Source organism: Odontesthes bonariensis, chromosome 8 (assembly GCF_027942865.1).
Source record: "Odontesthes bonariensis isolate fOdoBon6 chromosome 8, fOdoBon6.hap1, whole genome shotgun sequence".
NCBI classification, from domain to species: domain Eukaryota; kingdom Metazoa; phylum Chordata; class Actinopteri; order Atheriniformes; family Atherinopsidae; genus Odontesthes; species Odontesthes bonariensis.
The window spans coordinates 8932089-8950444 of NC_134513.1; the positions used below are offsets into that span (position 1 = coordinate 8932089).

General features: G+C 41.0%; 1 protein-coding gene across 4 annotated transcripts in view; it reads right to left on the reverse strand.

Annotated features, from left to right (window-relative positions):
- chrm2a (cholinergic receptor, muscarinic 2a) overlaps positions 1-18356 on the reverse strand; it is a 79147-nt gene continuing 60791 nt past the window's right edge. For all 4 annotated transcript variants that reach the window (XM_075471582.1, XM_075471581.1, XM_075471583.1 and 1 more), the window contains one exon: positions 1-3015. In XM_075471582.1, coding sequence (XP_075327697.1) covers positions 1466-2974 — 1509 coding nt within the window. In that variant the 5' untranslated portion in view covers positions 2975-3015 and the 3' untranslated portion in view covers positions 1-1465. The remainder of the gene's footprint in view (positions 3016-18356) is intronic.

Below are 18356 nucleotides of genomic sequence, written 5' to 3' on the forward strand. Positions count from 1 at the left end.
TAGTTAGATATTTTTTCTAATAATTTCTATTCTTCATGCTACACTAAGATAACTAACTGTATAAGTATGAATGGTGTTTTCTCATCTAACTTGTACATGGATAATCATGTTTCTGAAAATGACCAAAAACCTCAGTTAGTAGAATTATATATTCATCTGATTGGTTCAAATAACTGTATTTAGTTAAGTATAATTTTAATCTTAGGGTACAGTATGGCTGGTTACCCAAATTAAGATTTTGTTCTAAATCCTTGTATGGTGTCTGTTTTTGCTACACATGCAATGTTCAATGTTCTCGTGGACCCACTAATCTATTGGCTATTCTATCTGTAAAACACGCTCCAAACCCTAAGGAGCATGGACACACTAGCTACTTACACATTTACCTTAATAGTCTGCCAGATATCTGCACTCTGAGAACATTTTGAGAACCTTTATAGTAGCTGGGTTTCCATTGTTGTATTTTATTAGTATTTATAAGTTTGGAATAAGAAAAGATGAACAGAGATTTCACCATACACCTCACAAGGTTTTTTTTGTAATTTCCTAATGCTGTGAGTACAAACGGTTGACATTTTGTTTGGAGTAGCAGCAGATAATTAGAACCATATCTAAAACTGAATTTGTTACACCAACCCTTAAAATACAACAGTCAGCGGTTGTTACTGTGAATGAGCAAATTTGAAAAGTGTAACTTTAGCATAAAAATAGATCTATTCTGTATTTGTTGGAGTTTATTTTCACAGAGGCTATTTGATAGATGAGATAGCTATCTGTCCTGATGTGACCGTGTTAGAGGCAATCTACACAAAACACACCAATTTATTCTACATTTTGCAGGTTGGAAGTGCCGTGATGATGATCACACACAAAAAGAAGGCAAGCAGAGGGGCACAAGTGTGTGTGCACGCAAACATAGAACCAGAACACACCCACAACTGCACACACAAATAGAATACACACACATATGTACAGATATTTACAAGTATCTTCACTGAACTTCAAACATGGAAGGTTTGTAAATTCAGTCAGCCCTATTTTCCCATTTTGAAGTTTTCTTTTTTCCATATAGCGCAGATCTTCCTCTGCTTCATATCTTTGTTAATTTTATATCAGCTCAGTATCACTCCCTATTCCCTGCTTAACACAACCTAATTTTTCTAAGCTTACAACTTTCAATTACTGAATTTTCCCAACCCTCTTTGCCTTTGCTGCTTCTGCGCAAGGCATCTCAATGCAACTGGCTTCAGTTGAATTACTATAAAGTGCTACAACCGGTGATTGACAAAAAATTGGAAAACAAATGATAAAATGATGGTAAGAAATTTCAAAGGGTATTCTATCATTTTTACAAATCTCTTTTGCAGACACAAACACTTGTGCATGGATAACACACGCTCCCACTCACACAACATACACAGACAGGCAACTCATACTTCAGCACTTCCTCCACAGGGGCCTGTATTTATCTGGCTGATCTTATATTTTTATATTGGCAGAGGAGAAGATGTTTGAATGTCTTTTTAAATGTGGCGTTGCACAGGGCGTAGCAGGCTGGATTGATGGTGCTATTGATATAGCACAGCCAGTAACCAATAGTCCACACTGTATTGGGGATGCAGCTGGAGCAAAAGGTGTTAATGAGCACCATCACGTTATAAGGAGTCCAGGTGGCCACAAAAGCTACCAGGATGGCCATTATGGTACGGGTAACTTTTTTCTCCCGTGATGGCGCCCCTTTCTTCTTCTTGTTTGGAGGTTGTTTAGTCATCTTCACAATCTTCCTAGCCACATGGTTTTGCCGCTCTGAGGTTGGAACGATCTCAACGGTGGCATTTGATGGTGTGTAGTAGTCACCCTTAGGTGACTTAGTCTTGATCTTGATGCAGGTCAGTTTGGAGGCCCCTGCCTTGGCTCGCTGACGTGGGACCTGCTGGCTTGTCTCAGCATTGGAGTTGACTGTGGAAGGTACTGGTTCCTCATCCTTCTGATTGGAAGCAGCCGCACTGCCAGATGTTGAGTCATTGGAGCTCTCTTTCTCCTCTCCAGGAGCGCAGTTCTCCCTTGCTACATCGTCCCCTTCTGTTTCTCCATCAGCAGTGTTGGAGGAAGGTCCTTTGCCATTTTGCAACTTTCCATCATGCTGGTTAGCCCCATCTTCGGCACTCTGGTTTCGGGAATGCCCCGCATCTTCTCCAGGTACATTGTTATTGTTGGGTTTTGGTGTGCTGTTCCTCCTCTGGACAGGTGATATTACTTCTGGGTTGGCTCCTGATGGCTTGCGGGTATCCTTCTTAACACGGCTCTTGCTCGCTCTGGATATCTGCCAGTATAGCTGGATCATGATGATGACAGGCAGATAAAAGGCGGCAATGGCTGTGCCAAAAGTGACAGCTGCATTGGAAAAGAACTGGATGTAGCACTCCTTCTCAGGCACTGTCCGCCCACCAACAATGAACTGCCAAAAGAGAATAGCGGGTGCCCAGAGGATAAAAGAAAGGACCCAGGCAGCAGCAATCATCATCCCTGCCATTTTGGTGGTCCTTTTCACAGGATAGCTGAGGGGCTTGGTGACACAAAAATATCTGTCAAAGCTTATGATGAGAAGATTCATGACAGACGCATTGCTGACAACGTAGTCCAAGGCCAACCACAAGTCACACACCACAGGTCCAAGGGGCCAGTAGCCTATTACTATGTAAACTGTGTATAAGTTCATAGAGCACAGTCCAATAATCAGGTCAGCACATGCAAGACTGAATAAAAAATAGTTGTTGATAGTCTGTAGGTTCCTATTAACTTTGATGGAAAGCATGACCAGGATATTGCCAATAACTGTGACCAAACTGAGGGAACCAGCCACCAACACAATGAACACCACCTCCACAGTCTTGTAGGCGCTTTCGCTCTCTTCCACAACTTCTGTCTCATTGCCTTCAGAGGCATTCCAGGATGTGAAATTGAATGCATCCATGGCATTTGGTCTTTCACTGCAGCCTCTTACTCAGATGGAACCTACAAGAGATAAAAGAGAAGAAGGATTTGTAACAAGATGCAAAAGATGGCTGAGTGCAAAAGATGGCTGTGACAGTCTTAGCTTCTTAGTCATTTGAAGTTTTTGGAATGGCTTACACATTAGGGTTGTGGGTAAGGCAGAATATACAATTAGTGTTCTTATTTGGAAATACAGTCTCAGCCATTCAGGAAAAAAATGTGTTCAGGATGCTTTCTAAAGCTGCCATGCCATCATTTAACAGAGTGTAGAGCATTTTCAGGATCCAGAGATAAATTACAAAAATAGACATGCGCCATCAAAGCATCAGTATTAGCACTGTGCCCTTTCATGTTTGGAACCAGCTTTTAGCTCATCCAATTAATCAAATAACGGTCACAATTTTGGCATGTAGAACAATTACTGTGGCTTGGTAATTAGAGGTACAGATTTCTAGCTCATATTTTTCATAATCGGTGCACAGATAACATCTCCCCATTAGACACCTGGTTTAGAGAGGGAAAAAAACAATAAAAGGGAAACTAAAAGGATACAATCAAAATTCACATAAATAGTTGATTTTTAAAAAGAATTAATATGACAAAGAAAGTTAACTCTTTCTCAGTTTTAAGGTCTTATGTATCAGGACATAATTAAAAAACATCTGAAGACAAAGTCTTAAAATTGGCCCTTCATTGCTGTGTTTGACAGTTGGTATGAGGTGTTTGTGCTGATATGCTGTGTCCTGGTTTCCCCAAACACTATACTGTGCATTGTGGTCAAATATGTCCACCAGTCCAGGCTTTACTTTCTTATGCAGAATGTTCAAAGTGGTGCCACTTTTTAGGCTTTTGTCTGCTGGTTCACTTTCATGGCTACATTTTTAAACACCTGCTATCTAAAATATGGTGGCTTAAATTACAGTCTTGTGAATGTGTTTCCAGACCCGTATATTTTCCCTTGATGGGTGCATTCATTTTTGAAAGGGCGTAATTATACACCACACACAAGTCCATATCAACAAGAGTTCAATAGAAAAACATTAAAAGGAATTATTGACAAAACTAGGGCTGACATTTCATCTTCAAAGGTCCGTTTCCAAGTAACACTTAAAAATTCTCTTCGCACGGCACTATAGGATTCGTTTGATCCCCAAGTGACCTGCTAGTTCTCTTGTAACCTTAAACAATTAACTGCTTTATAGACTGTAATTTGATTTATAAAGTTGTGTATGACGTAGTCCTTTTCTATCAGGCGTAATGTGGTTTGTCTGCTCTGCATCTTGATTACTATTCAAGATATCTTGGGAACTGCAGCTGACATTTTATGCAACATGTGATGACTTATTACTTCGCAGTTTGACATAAATCTCAGTTTTCCCAAATGCTATTGTTCCTTTGACGTGACAATATTGTACTTTAATGATTTTCTTTTTTACTCTGAAATGTAATTAACCACAAAGCATTGAGTGCAAATCCATGTTTCCAAGCCTGGATTCAGTTTTCTTTGTGAATGGCAGAAATGCATTTGACTCTCTGTCGTTTACAACTTCTCACCAAAAGATGTTTTTTTCTCTGTTATCCAACTGGTCAAAAACAGTCTCTAAAGTTGAGACAGCTGTCTTTTTTCAACTCCAAGTGGGCTCACCCATAGAACAGTCACATGTCCGATGACATCTCGTGCATTTCTTTTATACACTCAGACACAAATAGGGCTGGGTGATTTGTACATGTTCCGATTTTGTGCATCTTCTTGTGTATAAGTGTATTTTGGTATTCCCAGTAAAGCTGCTCTCATTCACATATTTTTCAGTTTTTTTTTTTTGTCAGATCATCACATGCATTAAAAGTTGTGATTGAAAAACAGACCATTAAGACTACAAGTAAACTTGTTGCACTGCTACAAAAAAAGAAAAAACAGATTTCTGACAGAATCACCATTAAAGTAACTTACATGCAACATCTGTGCAGTTGATTCAGCTATACTTAAATGTACTACAGAAAAAGTTCCCACAGAGACATTATGAAGGTGCAGATTGTCTTAGACAGTTTTTTTCCCACTCAATCCACAGCATCACAACATCAGACATACTTCAGGCAAAAGCTTAATTCCCCTACCATCCATGTATAGTGGGAGAATGATGGTGGCATAATTAAATGGCCTTGTCAATCTGCAAATGAGACTCAACTCAAATATGCACTCAATTGTATTGAGGAAATACATATCTGTGGGAAACTTGATTAACAATCTACAGAGAAAACCACATATTAACCATCATCCAGACAACACGTGTTCTTTGTAGACACGTCACTAACAGAAGATTGATATGTTAGCATCTGCTCAAGTTTACATAATAAAAAATCCCACCTGTCACAAACTGATGAAGAGGGTGGCACTTTTATACAAGCAGATTCAGTCCTATAAGACATGGGCTTAAAAAAAGACGTGCAGACAGCTTTTCAATCTGTGGTAGATAAGGAAAAGGCCAAGAGAGATAAAGTTTCCCCAGGTCTCCCCAGTTGATTCATCTCTGTGTCTGATAGTTCACTGGTTAGATAAACATCTCATTGCATGAGTACTGCTGTCTTAAGGATTCACTGCAGATTGTTTGGTGATCACTTTAAAAATTCTTCCTATTTCTTCAATATCGGAACCTGAGAAGAGAAGAAGTCTTTATTGTCTCAATAAGAGGTGACTTCACCTTGGTCACCCGGCCCAGCCTCGGACAGATGTCACAGTGCCATCACCTTATAATGTCGTGACAAAGAAGTTTTGCTTATTTTGTATTGAAACTCATCTAATTTCGGTTTTCTTGTGACAAAAAGTTGCTTCCATGATGACGAAGTTGATGTTAATGGGTGAGACTTCTGCAGCTAGAAAGCCGTCTTGTCCAAGACAGTCATTTTGAGATAAGGTCTTTAACCATTGAGGCTAGTTGCTCAGAAACCAGTGAACATTCACTTATCTGCTGTGCCAGAAATCCCTAATCATTGCATTAGGCATGGAGCTAAACTGGCTTATCCCCGTAAAATGTTAAAGACCACCGATTTACATTCAAACCACTAACTATACAAAGGGGACACACTTGTGGCTCACTTGAGCTATGTGGATTAGAGAAGCAAAGTGAATCCATATGGATGGTCATAGCACACTGGAAGCAGTTTACTCCCTTAGCTACTCTTTGTCCACCTCCAGCTGCCATAAGCTTTGTCCCACACCTGAAATCAGCTCAACAGCTCAACAGAAGCTGTGTCCTGTCTTGTGTCAACTAGAAATACTCAAAACCTTTTTGAATTCAATGTGGATAAACCACTGATTTCCAAAAAAAGGTCAGCAGGGAGCCCAGACTTGGTTTTAAAGCTTCTATTCACATGCTTGAAAGTCATGTTTACATAAATATCCAGCTGTAGAAAGGGCTGCGACCATGGAAGTTGTAGTACTGAGCAGGAGAAAAGCATCTTTGCTTTAGCTTTACTTTGTGGAACACAGGCACAGACACCTGCTGAGCAGCAGTGCAATTTCCATCATCAGGTGAGAGCAGCAGTGGCACTCTTTAGAATAGCTGTCAATCATGGAGCTACCTGCAAGCACCACTGCAGTCAGTGTCTTTACATCTGACAGAGCAAAATCACAACATTCGTGGAAACTATTTAATTATTCTGAGATGAATATTCAACTTTTTATTCTCATTCAATTGATCACACTTCGGAATGGATTTACAAACTCACTACATTTGAATACTTACAGTAGGTTAGAGTTTGTCTTAAGCATCCTTTAAAACTTTTGCTGTTAGACTTGCTGAAAATAATTTGAGTCAGGGGTTTCAGTAAGCCTGAATTTGCCCTTTTTTGTTTTGTGTGAAAAATAAAAAAATAAAGTGACAGTCATGCCATGGGAGGATGTGAATAAATGAGCTTGAGTATTGTTCTGTGTTCAATGTTAGGTATTCCTGGAGCTGGCTCACTAGAGCTGAAAATTGCTTATGGCCCCTGGGAAACAGAGAAGGCCAACCTTACCATTTTTTTTCACAACTTCTGTTCTCAGTCTGTCTGTTGTAGTGGACTCCAGGCTGGTCAGATGACCACATATTAAATCCATGCAGCAGCAAAGTAAGACACTTGTTAATTTTTTGGGTGAATTACAATAAGTGTTTTTTGTCTGAAGCTGAATAATCACTTACAGGTTGCCTGTTTTATTTACAACTAGTATTGACTTTCTATTGATGTGGCTTCAGGCACAGATATAAGAAAGAGTGTTTCTAAAAGTGGCAGCTGCACTCAAACTGACGCGCCTGACTGCCTCCCAGTGTTGAGATTCCAAGTCCCCCATCTTTGAGCCTTGATCCCAGGTAAAGCCCGGACTACTTGCTCCCTCCCTTCAATGATTACATTCATTTTCATCGTTGGCCCTCTCCATGGGAGTGTGCAGGGTAAGGCCTTTGTTTACTTGCTGTTTGAACAGAAGCGTGACTGGACTGCAAATATTGCTCCATGGGTATTACAAATCCATTCAGAATACCTTTAGGTGGTTTTACAGAATTTCATTGATGTAGATAATAATAATCAATCACTTGCTTGGCAGACATCTCAGTTTTCTGAAAAATTAAGCGTTGTAAGGCTGGTGAACACGAGATGGAAATACTTTTCGTCACTAGGACGATACTTTTTGACTCTTCTGTGAGACTCTTCTTAGGCAAATATAATTTCATTTTTTCCCCCTTCAGCGTACATAAACAACTCTTTCTCAGGGCTGTTATTCAGACAAGGATACAAACAAGAGAAATATTGAGATACTGAAGTCCATTCAAATATTTGGGGAAAAAATGTTCAGCAGGAAATTAAAGCTTTTCTGATAACCATCAAAGCGTACACAGTCTATGCAACAAACCGACGCTCCATCTCTGTGTTCTGATTAAACATGGCTAAACAATGTTACTCTTGAGCTGGAATATAATTTCACATTTGTATTCATTTCCTCAAGCTCTTTCCTCTGTCTTAAGTCGTATCAGACTGTGGGTTATAGATCATAAGAGATGTCTGTCGAGATTCAAAGTAAATTTTTGCATTGTGAATGATCAAAGCAAATCATCCATTTTTAGTCATTTATTGGATATCTTGCTGACAGAGGCTGAAACAGATGCACTTCTTTCCCAGCTGCAAACTTGAGATTCACCTCTGCCATCTTGGGTTGTTTCCTGTCCAGAAATGACATGCAATCCCGCCAGCAAACTCAGAAAAAAGATCTTTCAGTAAGTCAGCCTGGGAGGAGATTCGGGAGGATACCGCCGTAGGGAAGACCCAGAGGCATCCAGTTTAGAACGGATTGCTTTTAACTTATAAAAGATTAGGTCCTGCTTAAAAGGTGAGTCCAATTTCTCTCTGGAGGAAGCCACTTTGGCTGCTTCAATCCACAGTTTTATGTTTTTCAGTTTCTGCCATCTCCTTGAAGTGGAGGTCAGGGCAGAACACAAGTAAACTCAGTTGTTATCTGGATACTCAAGGAAAATATTTGTCAGTCTCACAATCTTACATAAGCCTATAGCTGGATATGCTGCTGGTTAAAACTGTTCCAAAAGTCTAAAGGAAACACTACCTGCCATAGTTATCAAAAATGTCCCTTTTCCAGTATTGGATGAGTGTTGGAAAAAGTGGTTTGCATTTTTTAAATCAGTTATCAGACATACTTTTCTGTTTACAAACTAATGACAGAACTCAACTTAATCTATTTCACTTGTTATAGCAAGTGACCCACAAACTGAAGGAACCAGTTCATTGTTATCCATCAGAGTACCAAACGCTCAGACGTTAAAACTTTAATTTTATCCGAACTTGTTTCATATCACCTGTTACTTTAGCAGTTTTCTCAAAGCCCATAGCTTCTCCTGCATGCCCATTAGGTGCATAGAGTGACATTTATGACACTGACATGAGCAAACAGTCCAATTTGTTAATGAACAAGGCAAGGCAAGGCATCTTTATTTATAGAGCGCATTTCATACTACAGGCAACTCAATGTGCTTTACATAAAAGATAAAAATTAAAACAGTTAAAAGCAATCAAAGAAGAGGGGGGAAAATAAAAATATAAAAAATAATCATTAATTAATTAATTTAAAAGTGAAGAATGCAGATAAAATACTTTCAGGTGTCATATGCACAGCTAAACAGAACAGTTTTCAGCCTGGATTTAAACATTGTCAGAGTTGAGGCCTGTCTCACATCTTCTGGAAGACTGTTCCAGATTTTAGGAGCATCAAACTGAAACGCAGCCTCACCTTGTTTAGTCCTGACTCTGGGCACCAGCAGGAGACCCCTCCCTGAGGTTCTCAGAGCCTGAGTTGGTTATTATCTATCTAAGATGGCCGACGGTCGGCAGCGTTGGGCTGATTCAGGTGCGTTTGTGCGCACTAAACCTGTGATTTATCATACTTCCGATGGTCTAACAATCGTGGAAGATGAACTGTTAAACTTTCTCCTGATTAAGTCGAGAACTCTTGACCAAGATAACATCATTAAGTTGGCTAAATCAAGTTTCAGTCAACAACGCATTGAAGACGCAAAGGCTGTAATGGCAGAGCTGTTTCCTGATAGTAAACGCTGGTCCTCCCACAGGGGAGAGAAGAAAGATGAACTGTACATCAAAATGTGCCTGGCTGTCATCAAAGAGAACGTGGAGCTGCCTAGATTTGTCTCGCAGTACATTGACGAACTGCCTCCCGTTTCGTTTAAGCATGTGGATGTTTCTGCGCTATTGGGGCGGATTATGCAGGTTAACGGCGACATTGAACTTTTGCGGATGTCTATCACCTCGCAGGTGACTGCTTGTGAAAAACTGTTGGAGATATCAGACTCTCTCAATCAACGGCTGACGGCGGTGGAAAACCCCAAAATCAGTGTGGTGAGCAGTGGGAGTTCCGGCTTCTCCACTGCAGGTCAGCCGACAGTGTCTACTCATCCACGGAGTATTGAAGCTCCGCGACCAAGTAGACCTGTGGCTCAGACGGAGACTGGCATGCCAGAGGATACTTCGCCTATGGACAAAACCCCACAGCGGGAGAGGCCAACTAGAGGAGCATCACCGGCCTTATTGGCCTCTGCATGCGAGAGGGAAACTGCCCAGGAAACGGCAAAGGAAAATAGTTGGAGTACTGTGGTGAGAAGTGGCCGCAAACGTTCTGTAAAAACCCATGAAGGGAAACCTCGGAATACTCGAAGAATGCCTGGTATTACTGGGACCGCGGTGATTTACAACGATGATCTGTCAACTGTGGGCACGAAGATGGTCAGTGTTTTTGCCACTAAATTTAACGTGAGCCTCGAAGCGGACACCCTCCGTCTTTTTCTACAAGACCAGATGAAGCGTGACGTTAAAGGGGAACTCCGGGGCATTTGAAGCGCATTTCCATTGCTAGAGGTTGTCAAATACTGATAGTAGGACACAGAGAGGTGCAAATCTGCGCTCCCTGTGTGGAGATAGCGCTGTTCGCTCAGCCTGTCATGCGAGGCTAATACGTGGTGGCTAGGGGCAAGCGCTAACCCTTCCATGTAAAACAACAACTTGCACACTGCAGAAACGTCACATCACTTTATAAACCATACGACAATAAAGTCACAAGCCTTACCATCAAAACCATATGCATGGTTCTCACATTACTGGCATGGGGACGTTACAAAACAACTTTATAAACAGCATGTAACTCACCGGTTAGTTGTACGCTCGCGCATGTGAAAGCCCAAAAGAGTCGATGGACGATAATCCCATATACAAAACAATTATCTTCTCTAGAAAAACTGCGTTCAAGTATTTAAAACATTACAACAATACATGCCCAGTAATATTGTTTTACAACCAACCAACCGGTGAGTTACATGCTGTTTCTAAAGTTGTTTTGTAACGTCCCCATGCCAGTAATGTGAGAACCATGCATATGGTTTTGATGGTAAGGCTTGTGACTTTATTGTCGGATGGTTTATAAAGTGGTGTGACGTTTCTGCAGTGTGCAAGTTGTTGTTTTACGTGGAAGGTTTAGCTCTTGCCCCTTAGCCACCACGTATTAGCCTCGCATGACAGGCTGAGCGAACAGCGCTATCTCCACACAGGGAGCGCAGATTTGCACCTCTCTGTGTCCTACTATCAGTATTTGACAACCTCTAGCAATGGAAATGCGCTTCAAATGCCCCGGAGTTCCCCTTTAAGTGTAGGAAAATAGACATTCCTCACAGCAGATTCAGCTCTTTCTGTGTTACAGCAGAATGGAACGACTGGAAGGAAATGTACAATCCTGTGTTCTGGCCTGCTGGGTCAGTCATCCAACGTTACTTTGAGCCTCGCCGTGATAAAGGAGCAGGCGGTGCGAAGTCAACAGGAGAGCAGGTGCTCTGCCCTGCTGCGAGCCAGGGTCAGTCGGTTCCGTCACTGATTGCGGAGAGGAAGGGCCCTACCGGGAGCGACAAACGCGCAAAATGCGTGTGGTGTCCTACAACTCTCGTGGCCTCCGAGTTGGCCACACGGCTGCTGACAAGGCCAGGCGTGTCGTTGTTGATGCGTTGCTGGATGACTGTGATGTGCTGTGTATTCAGGAGAGCTGGTTGGCAAAACAAGACTTGGACAAATTAAATGACCTGCACCCGAACTTCCACGGTGCGGGAGAATCAACCACTGACTTCAGCACGAAGATAGTCAGAGGCAGGATTGCTGGAGGAGTGGCGATCTTATGGAATATAAAATATGACTCTTTGGTGAAAGTTGTGCGTCTTAAGGTGGACTGGGCAATTGGCCTAGAATTTAATTGCAATGGAAAGATTTTTATTATTCTCAATATATACACACCATACGAATCATATGATCATGTTGACGAGTATGTAAGTAGGCTAGCTTGCATTCAATCTTTCATAGAAGATAACAGTTCAACCTGCATTTATGTTTTGGGTGATTTTAATGCGGACTTGACAGATAGCAAGTCTCTGTTTTATAAACACATGCTGAGGTTTTCCAATGATTGTAACCTTGTTATCTCAAGCAAAGCCCTTTTGCCCAACAATAGTTATACTTATGTTAGTGAAGCGTGGAATACCACTTCATGGCTTGATCATATTTTATCTACTGCTGATGCCCATGCCTCCTTACAAAGCATTGAGATCTGTTATGGGCTGGCTACTTCTGACCACATTCCTATTGCTATGGTGTTAGATGTGGAAAATGTACCTAAGATAGTTAAAAATGAACATGTCTGTGAGTCCAAAATAAATTGGGGGAAACTATCTGAAAGTGATGTCATTAAGTATTGTTTTAATTCTGATACTCTCCTGAGCAAAGTGGAGCTCCCTATGAATGCCATTTGGTGCACCAATGTTAATTGTGCAGACACTACTCATGGGAATGGTTTATGTGATCTGTATAATGATATAGTAAAAGCCTTAATTGAGGCTAGTGGGTCCTTATTCAAGCAGGCCAGGAAGACCAGGAATATAAAGCCTGGGTGGAACAAGTATGTTGCTGGACATCATACTGAAGCCAACATGGCTCATAAAGCCTGGGTCTTAGCTGGGCGGCCCAGACAGGGACCTGTGCTTGATCATAAAAAGAAGATGAATGCCAAATATAAGTATGCGTTACAGTATATAACTAAGCAAGAACAGGTTTTGAGTGCTTCCTCTTTGGCTGACCATTTGCTTAAAAATAATGTCACTAACTTTTGGAATGAGGTGAAAACCATTAATAGAGCCAAAACTTCTCTTCCTTGTAACATAGAGGGGGTAACTGCACCAGAGGACATTGCTGGCCTCTGGAGGCAGCATTATGCAGCTCTGTTCAACTGTATAAAGAGTGAGCCTTATGATGTTGGTGTCATAGAGGATAAAAATGTCTTTTTTCACACACATGAAGTTGTTAAGGCCATAGGGCAACTTTCAGACAGAAAAGCCTGTGGCACTGATAATGTTACAGCTGAGCACTTAAAACTAGCTGGCCCCAGGTTGGCAGTGCTGCTGTCTATTTGTTTCTCTGGTTTGGTGTGTCATGGCATACTGCCTAATTCCATGATGTCAGTTATTCTTGTCCCAGTTATTAAAGATAAGGCTGGCAAGGTTGGTAGTATTGATAATTATAGACCTATAGCCCTTGCTAGCATCATCTCAAAAGTTCTTGAAAGTCTAATACTGGACCGTATAAGTGACTGCATAACTACCACTGATAATCAGTTTGGTTTTAAAACTATGCATAGCACTGACCAGTGTATCTATGCACTGAAAGAGATTGTAGAGGCATATAGGAGTCAGGGCTCTACTATAATTTTAGGATTTATTGATGCCTCTAGAGCTTTTGATCGTGTCAATCATTTTAAACTGTTCAATAAACTTAAGCAAAGGGGAGTCCCCAGTAGTCTGGTACGAATCTTAGCCTATTGGTACTCCAACTAAAGTGTGCGGGTGAAATGGGGTAACATCCTTTCTACATCTTTTAATGTCAGCAACGGGGTAAGGCAGGGGGGGATTTTATCTCCTGCCTTATTCAACGCTTATATGGATGATCTGTCAAGACATTTGGGGACATGTCAAACAGGTTGTATGGTTGGTGATATGATGATTAATCATTTCTTATATGCCGATGACCTTACCATTCTATCTCCTAGTAGTAGTGGGTTCCAACAGCTCCTCAATATCTGTTCTGACTATGGGTTAGAGTTTGATAATAAATATAATGCTAAAAAGAGTGTGGTAATGATCTGTAGAACCAAGGATGATCTGAAAATTAAGTTCCCTCCTTTCTATTTATCTGGAGAAGAGCTGGGAGTAGCTAATGTCACAAAATACCTGGGGCACATCCTAACTGATACGCTGGAAGATGACGCTGACATGAGCAGACAGAGGAGAGTGCTATATGTCCAAGCTAACATGCTGGTTAGAAAATTCCATCACTGCACTACAGATGTTAAAGTTAACCTGTTTCGAACTTACTGCTCCCCTCTTTACACAGCTCCACTCTGGGTTAGATACAAGAAGGAGAGTCTGCTGAAACTGAAGGTAGCTTATAATGATTGTCTCAGGATTCTCCTAAAGAAACCAAGGAGTACTAGAGCAAGTGGTTTATTCTGCAATCTAGGTCTTACTACTTTCATGGCACTGCTGAGAAATCTTACTTTTAAGTTCATGAGCAGGCTTGACCGTGCAACAAATGAGCTTATTGCACAATTAGTTGATCCGAGTCGTAGCTCTGTAAGGTACATGTCTATGATCTGGGAACACTGGTATGAGTGCCTTCATTAGCTCCCCTTTTTTAGTATATGTATTTATATATGTATGTGTAATGTATTGTATTAATGATGTATGTACTGTTATGTTTCCATTGTGGGCTTTGAGCCTGTAATAAAGTTTATATATATTATGGCTCTAACATGTCAGAGATGTACTTTGGCGCTTGACCATGAAGAGACTTGTCCACAAGCAGAGCTGTTTTAAAGTCTATTCTCTGAGCGACAGGAAACCAGTGCAGAGACCTGAGCACTGGACTAATATGGTCGTATTTCCTGGTTCTAGTCAGGACTCGAGCAGCAGCGTTCTGGATGTACTGCAGCTGTCTTATAGCCCGTTTAGAGAGCCCAGTGAGCAGGCCGTTACAGTAGTCTAACCTGCTGGAGACAAACGCATGGATCAGTCTCTCTAAGTCTGGTTTAGACACTATTCCTTTGATTCTGGCAATGTTTTTTAGATGGTAAAAAGCTGCTGATGTTATTGATTTAATGTGGCTGTTAAAGTTCAGGTCTGAGTCCAATATTACCCCAAGATTTCTAACTTGATTATTAGGTTTAAGAGAGAGAGTCTCAAGGTGACTGATAACACTTTCTCTTTGTTTCTGTGGACCACAGACAATGATTTCAGTTTTGTCTGAGTTTAGCTGGAGAAAATAGTTTTGCATCCACACACTGATCTGTTCGATGCAGTGACACAATGTATCTACAGGCCCGTGTTCTCCTGCCGTCAGTGACACGTAGATCTGAGTGTCATCTGCATAGTTGTGGTAGGACACATTATAGCTGCGTATTAGCTGGCCTAATGGAAGCATGTACAGATTGAACAGCACGGGTCCCAGGATTGACCCCTGGGGAACCCCACAGGTCATAGCCATTTGGTCTGAGACACAGTTACCAATTTCAACAAAATATTTCCTGTCCTCAAACAAATAGCACAGTTAAAAGAATAGGACAGGAATTGTGGCGGTGAGTCACCGAACTTTGAATCAGAAGATGCAAGTTCAAGACCACACTGGTACAACTGATTTTTTCCTACGTCTTTTCCTCTTTACTGTGTTTGCCTTCACTTTTACTTGTTGCTTTGTTGTGTTGCTCTGCCTGTCGATTTACCCAGCAACCCAGTTTCCATTAAAGAATGCGCCAACGGCGGGATATGACTCAGCTTAGAAGTAATTAAATTTTGATGATGACGGATCAGTATCTATTTCCAGGATTTTTTTTACGCTGTCTTAGGCTGTTCTAGTTCTCTTTGTGTCTTTTTCGTTTAAATTTTTGTTTCCAGCTGTCACACCCTGCTTCACTTTAACCAGTGAATGGAAACACAGCTGCTTTAGCTGCACACAAACTAAAAAGCTCATAGCCAGCATTTGTATGTTTTTTTTTTCTGCTCTCCAAGTGAACCTCAGTCAAGATTTCAAAGCATTGAAACCCTTAATTTGTACCTCTTTCAAGTTCATCCTCAGCTGACCTATTACTTCCAGAGTGTAAGATGTGTGTAACATTGCAGGCAGCTACAACTGGGGGTGTTGGCTGATTTGCCTTTTTCTGTGTCTGGCCACCCTAAATAAAGCTGAAAAATGGTTAATGGTAACCTCACCTGGGACTCTTGTCTTGGGAGACCTAACACAACTCTCAAGATCACAGAAATGCACACACATATTGTGATTCACTAATGGAGTATGAAATCTTTATGAAACAACTTTCCAATGGCCTTGCATCAATTGCATTCTGCCTGAGGGGACGTAATTGGAGGTAAAACCTTTCCTGAGCAGGTGCCACAAAGCCTATGAAAGCCAGACCTCTCTGATAGTGCTTGTGTCAAGTGGACATGCAGAAAGAGACATTAATGGAGAGTTAACAAGCGGGAAATGACATTCAAGCAGGTGGAGAGAAAAAACCCCCACCTCTAATCAGCAGTCAACCACTCAAATTCCCCAGAGAGCCTGTAGGTGGCCATGTGTCACTGTGCACCAAGTGCAGTAAATGATATCTAAATATACACTACAGAATTCATGTTTTGTTTATACAGTATATTGATCAAAAGTATATTAAGAAGGTCAAAATCAAGTGAGAGCACCCCTTTCATCTTTCTGTGTGTTGATGAGCTGTCATGAGCCTTGACAGCAAAGGCCTCGCAATTCTTGCTGACCTTTTAGATAACAATTCATAGAAATACATGCATTCTGATTTACAGCAAATTATCTTAAGCACTGCTGGAATGTCATTTTAAGGTGCCCTCTATCCAGATACCCCCTCCACTTCTTTAGAAAAGGCTGATAGGTCTGTCCATTGATATTCCAGCTACTTTGCTATGGCAGCCTCCACACCATCTGTGAAAAATGACAGTGTCACATTCGACCTCTGCTGTTCTGCGAGGCAGCCCAGCCAGCGATTCACTGCTACCTGCCACTTCCAGCCCAAAAGAATCTGTTAGATAAACACATCTTGACGCATGTTTTATCCATCTGTAGAGTTGTAGAGTAGAGATTAAAATAGCCCAGGGGAGCCAACTTGTATTTGAACAGATAAAGGTCAACGGAAAGATCATATACAGTTTAAACTGCAGCTGACAGTTCAGAAGCCACCCTGTCTGGAAAATATCACAAGCCCTCTGGGATGCAAAAAAGAGAGGAAAAAATAAAGGCGCTCGGTCGGTAATGAATGGACAATGTCCTCAAGCAAGCTGGGAAGGTAAGAGGGACGAGTCAATTTTCCCTGTCATACAAAGAGAGCCTGCAGAAGCTAAGACTTGACAAACACCTACTCAAATGCTTGCTATCTTACCTCCTACTTCACACTAAACATTTTATTTTAAACACATTATTTCTCCACAAATGAAATACTCTTTGCTGTATATCCTCTAATTGGCTTTAATTAGCAGATTTCCATATCCTAATCATAACTGCTTTGAGCTAAAAGCTGAGGGCCCACTTAGTATAGTTTCATTAGTGTAAATCTAAATAAGTGCTCTTTTATATGTGTATATAAATATATATATGTTATTTTTAATGGGGACTTGTTTAAGTTACATCACATCTGTTTCCAATGTTGGCAAAAATACCAACGATTTCAATCTAAAAATATGAGCATCACAATCTTCCCTAAAAACATCTATTTCCCTCATGGAATTACCTCAGGTGTGTGTGAGCTGATTCATGAAAAATGCTTCTCACTGGGCACCAATGACGTTTGCAGCAGACCTGACACATGCCATAATCAACAGACAGATGTATTAAACAACATCTGGCAGGCCAGTCATTTCTCTGATAAAATGCTCCAAACAATGCCAGCACACAACAGGCTGTGTATTATTGTGAGCCTACAGCCATAGGAATAATGGAATAATGTAAGAATAATACCCACTGTCCCAGCGTACATTATTCTTTCTACAGTGTTCATGCAGAAATCCTTTGAGCTTGAATAAGTGTATTGCCATATCAATTTATTCTCTCATGAAAATGTGCCCACTTTTGATTATGTAATCGTTGTCTCACGCCGGCAAAAATAGAACATTAATGACTGTTCTTGCACAATGCAGCGCAAGCCGTCCTCCATGGCTCATCTTCGGCAGTTGAGGATCTAATTCACGTTAGAGTCACTGCTAAGCTTTGCTTGGCCAGAAACAAAATCATTCACAATAGTATATGTCAATATTGTGGCCTACCTTATTGTTTCACATAGCTAAGACTGTCTCTAATGTTATTCAACCCCAAGAGAATGACAAAACAGCCTGTACTGCCTCTGGGAACCTCCTTCTGCTGATGCTTATTCATGCTATGCCTGGCAATGAGTTGGCCTGCTAGTCTCTCCTGACAGTTTCTGTCTGTTTTCACAGAGTATAGACATGGATGCATTCTTTACATATTTGCATTTATGTAGGGGCTCTGTGCTAATCTTAGACGGGGCAACATTTTGTTCAATTAAGCTCTGCTTTTAATTGCTACCACTAAATGGTGAGTGTGGTCTATAGTATGATACTTCTATTCTAAGTATTTTCATTTTGTGCGTATTAATACTTATACCGTTCCACTTCAATTCACATGGGAATATACAACTTTTTTGGTTTCGTTCATAGTTCACTTTAAAATTGACGTCTCCTCTCCCAAAGACAACATGA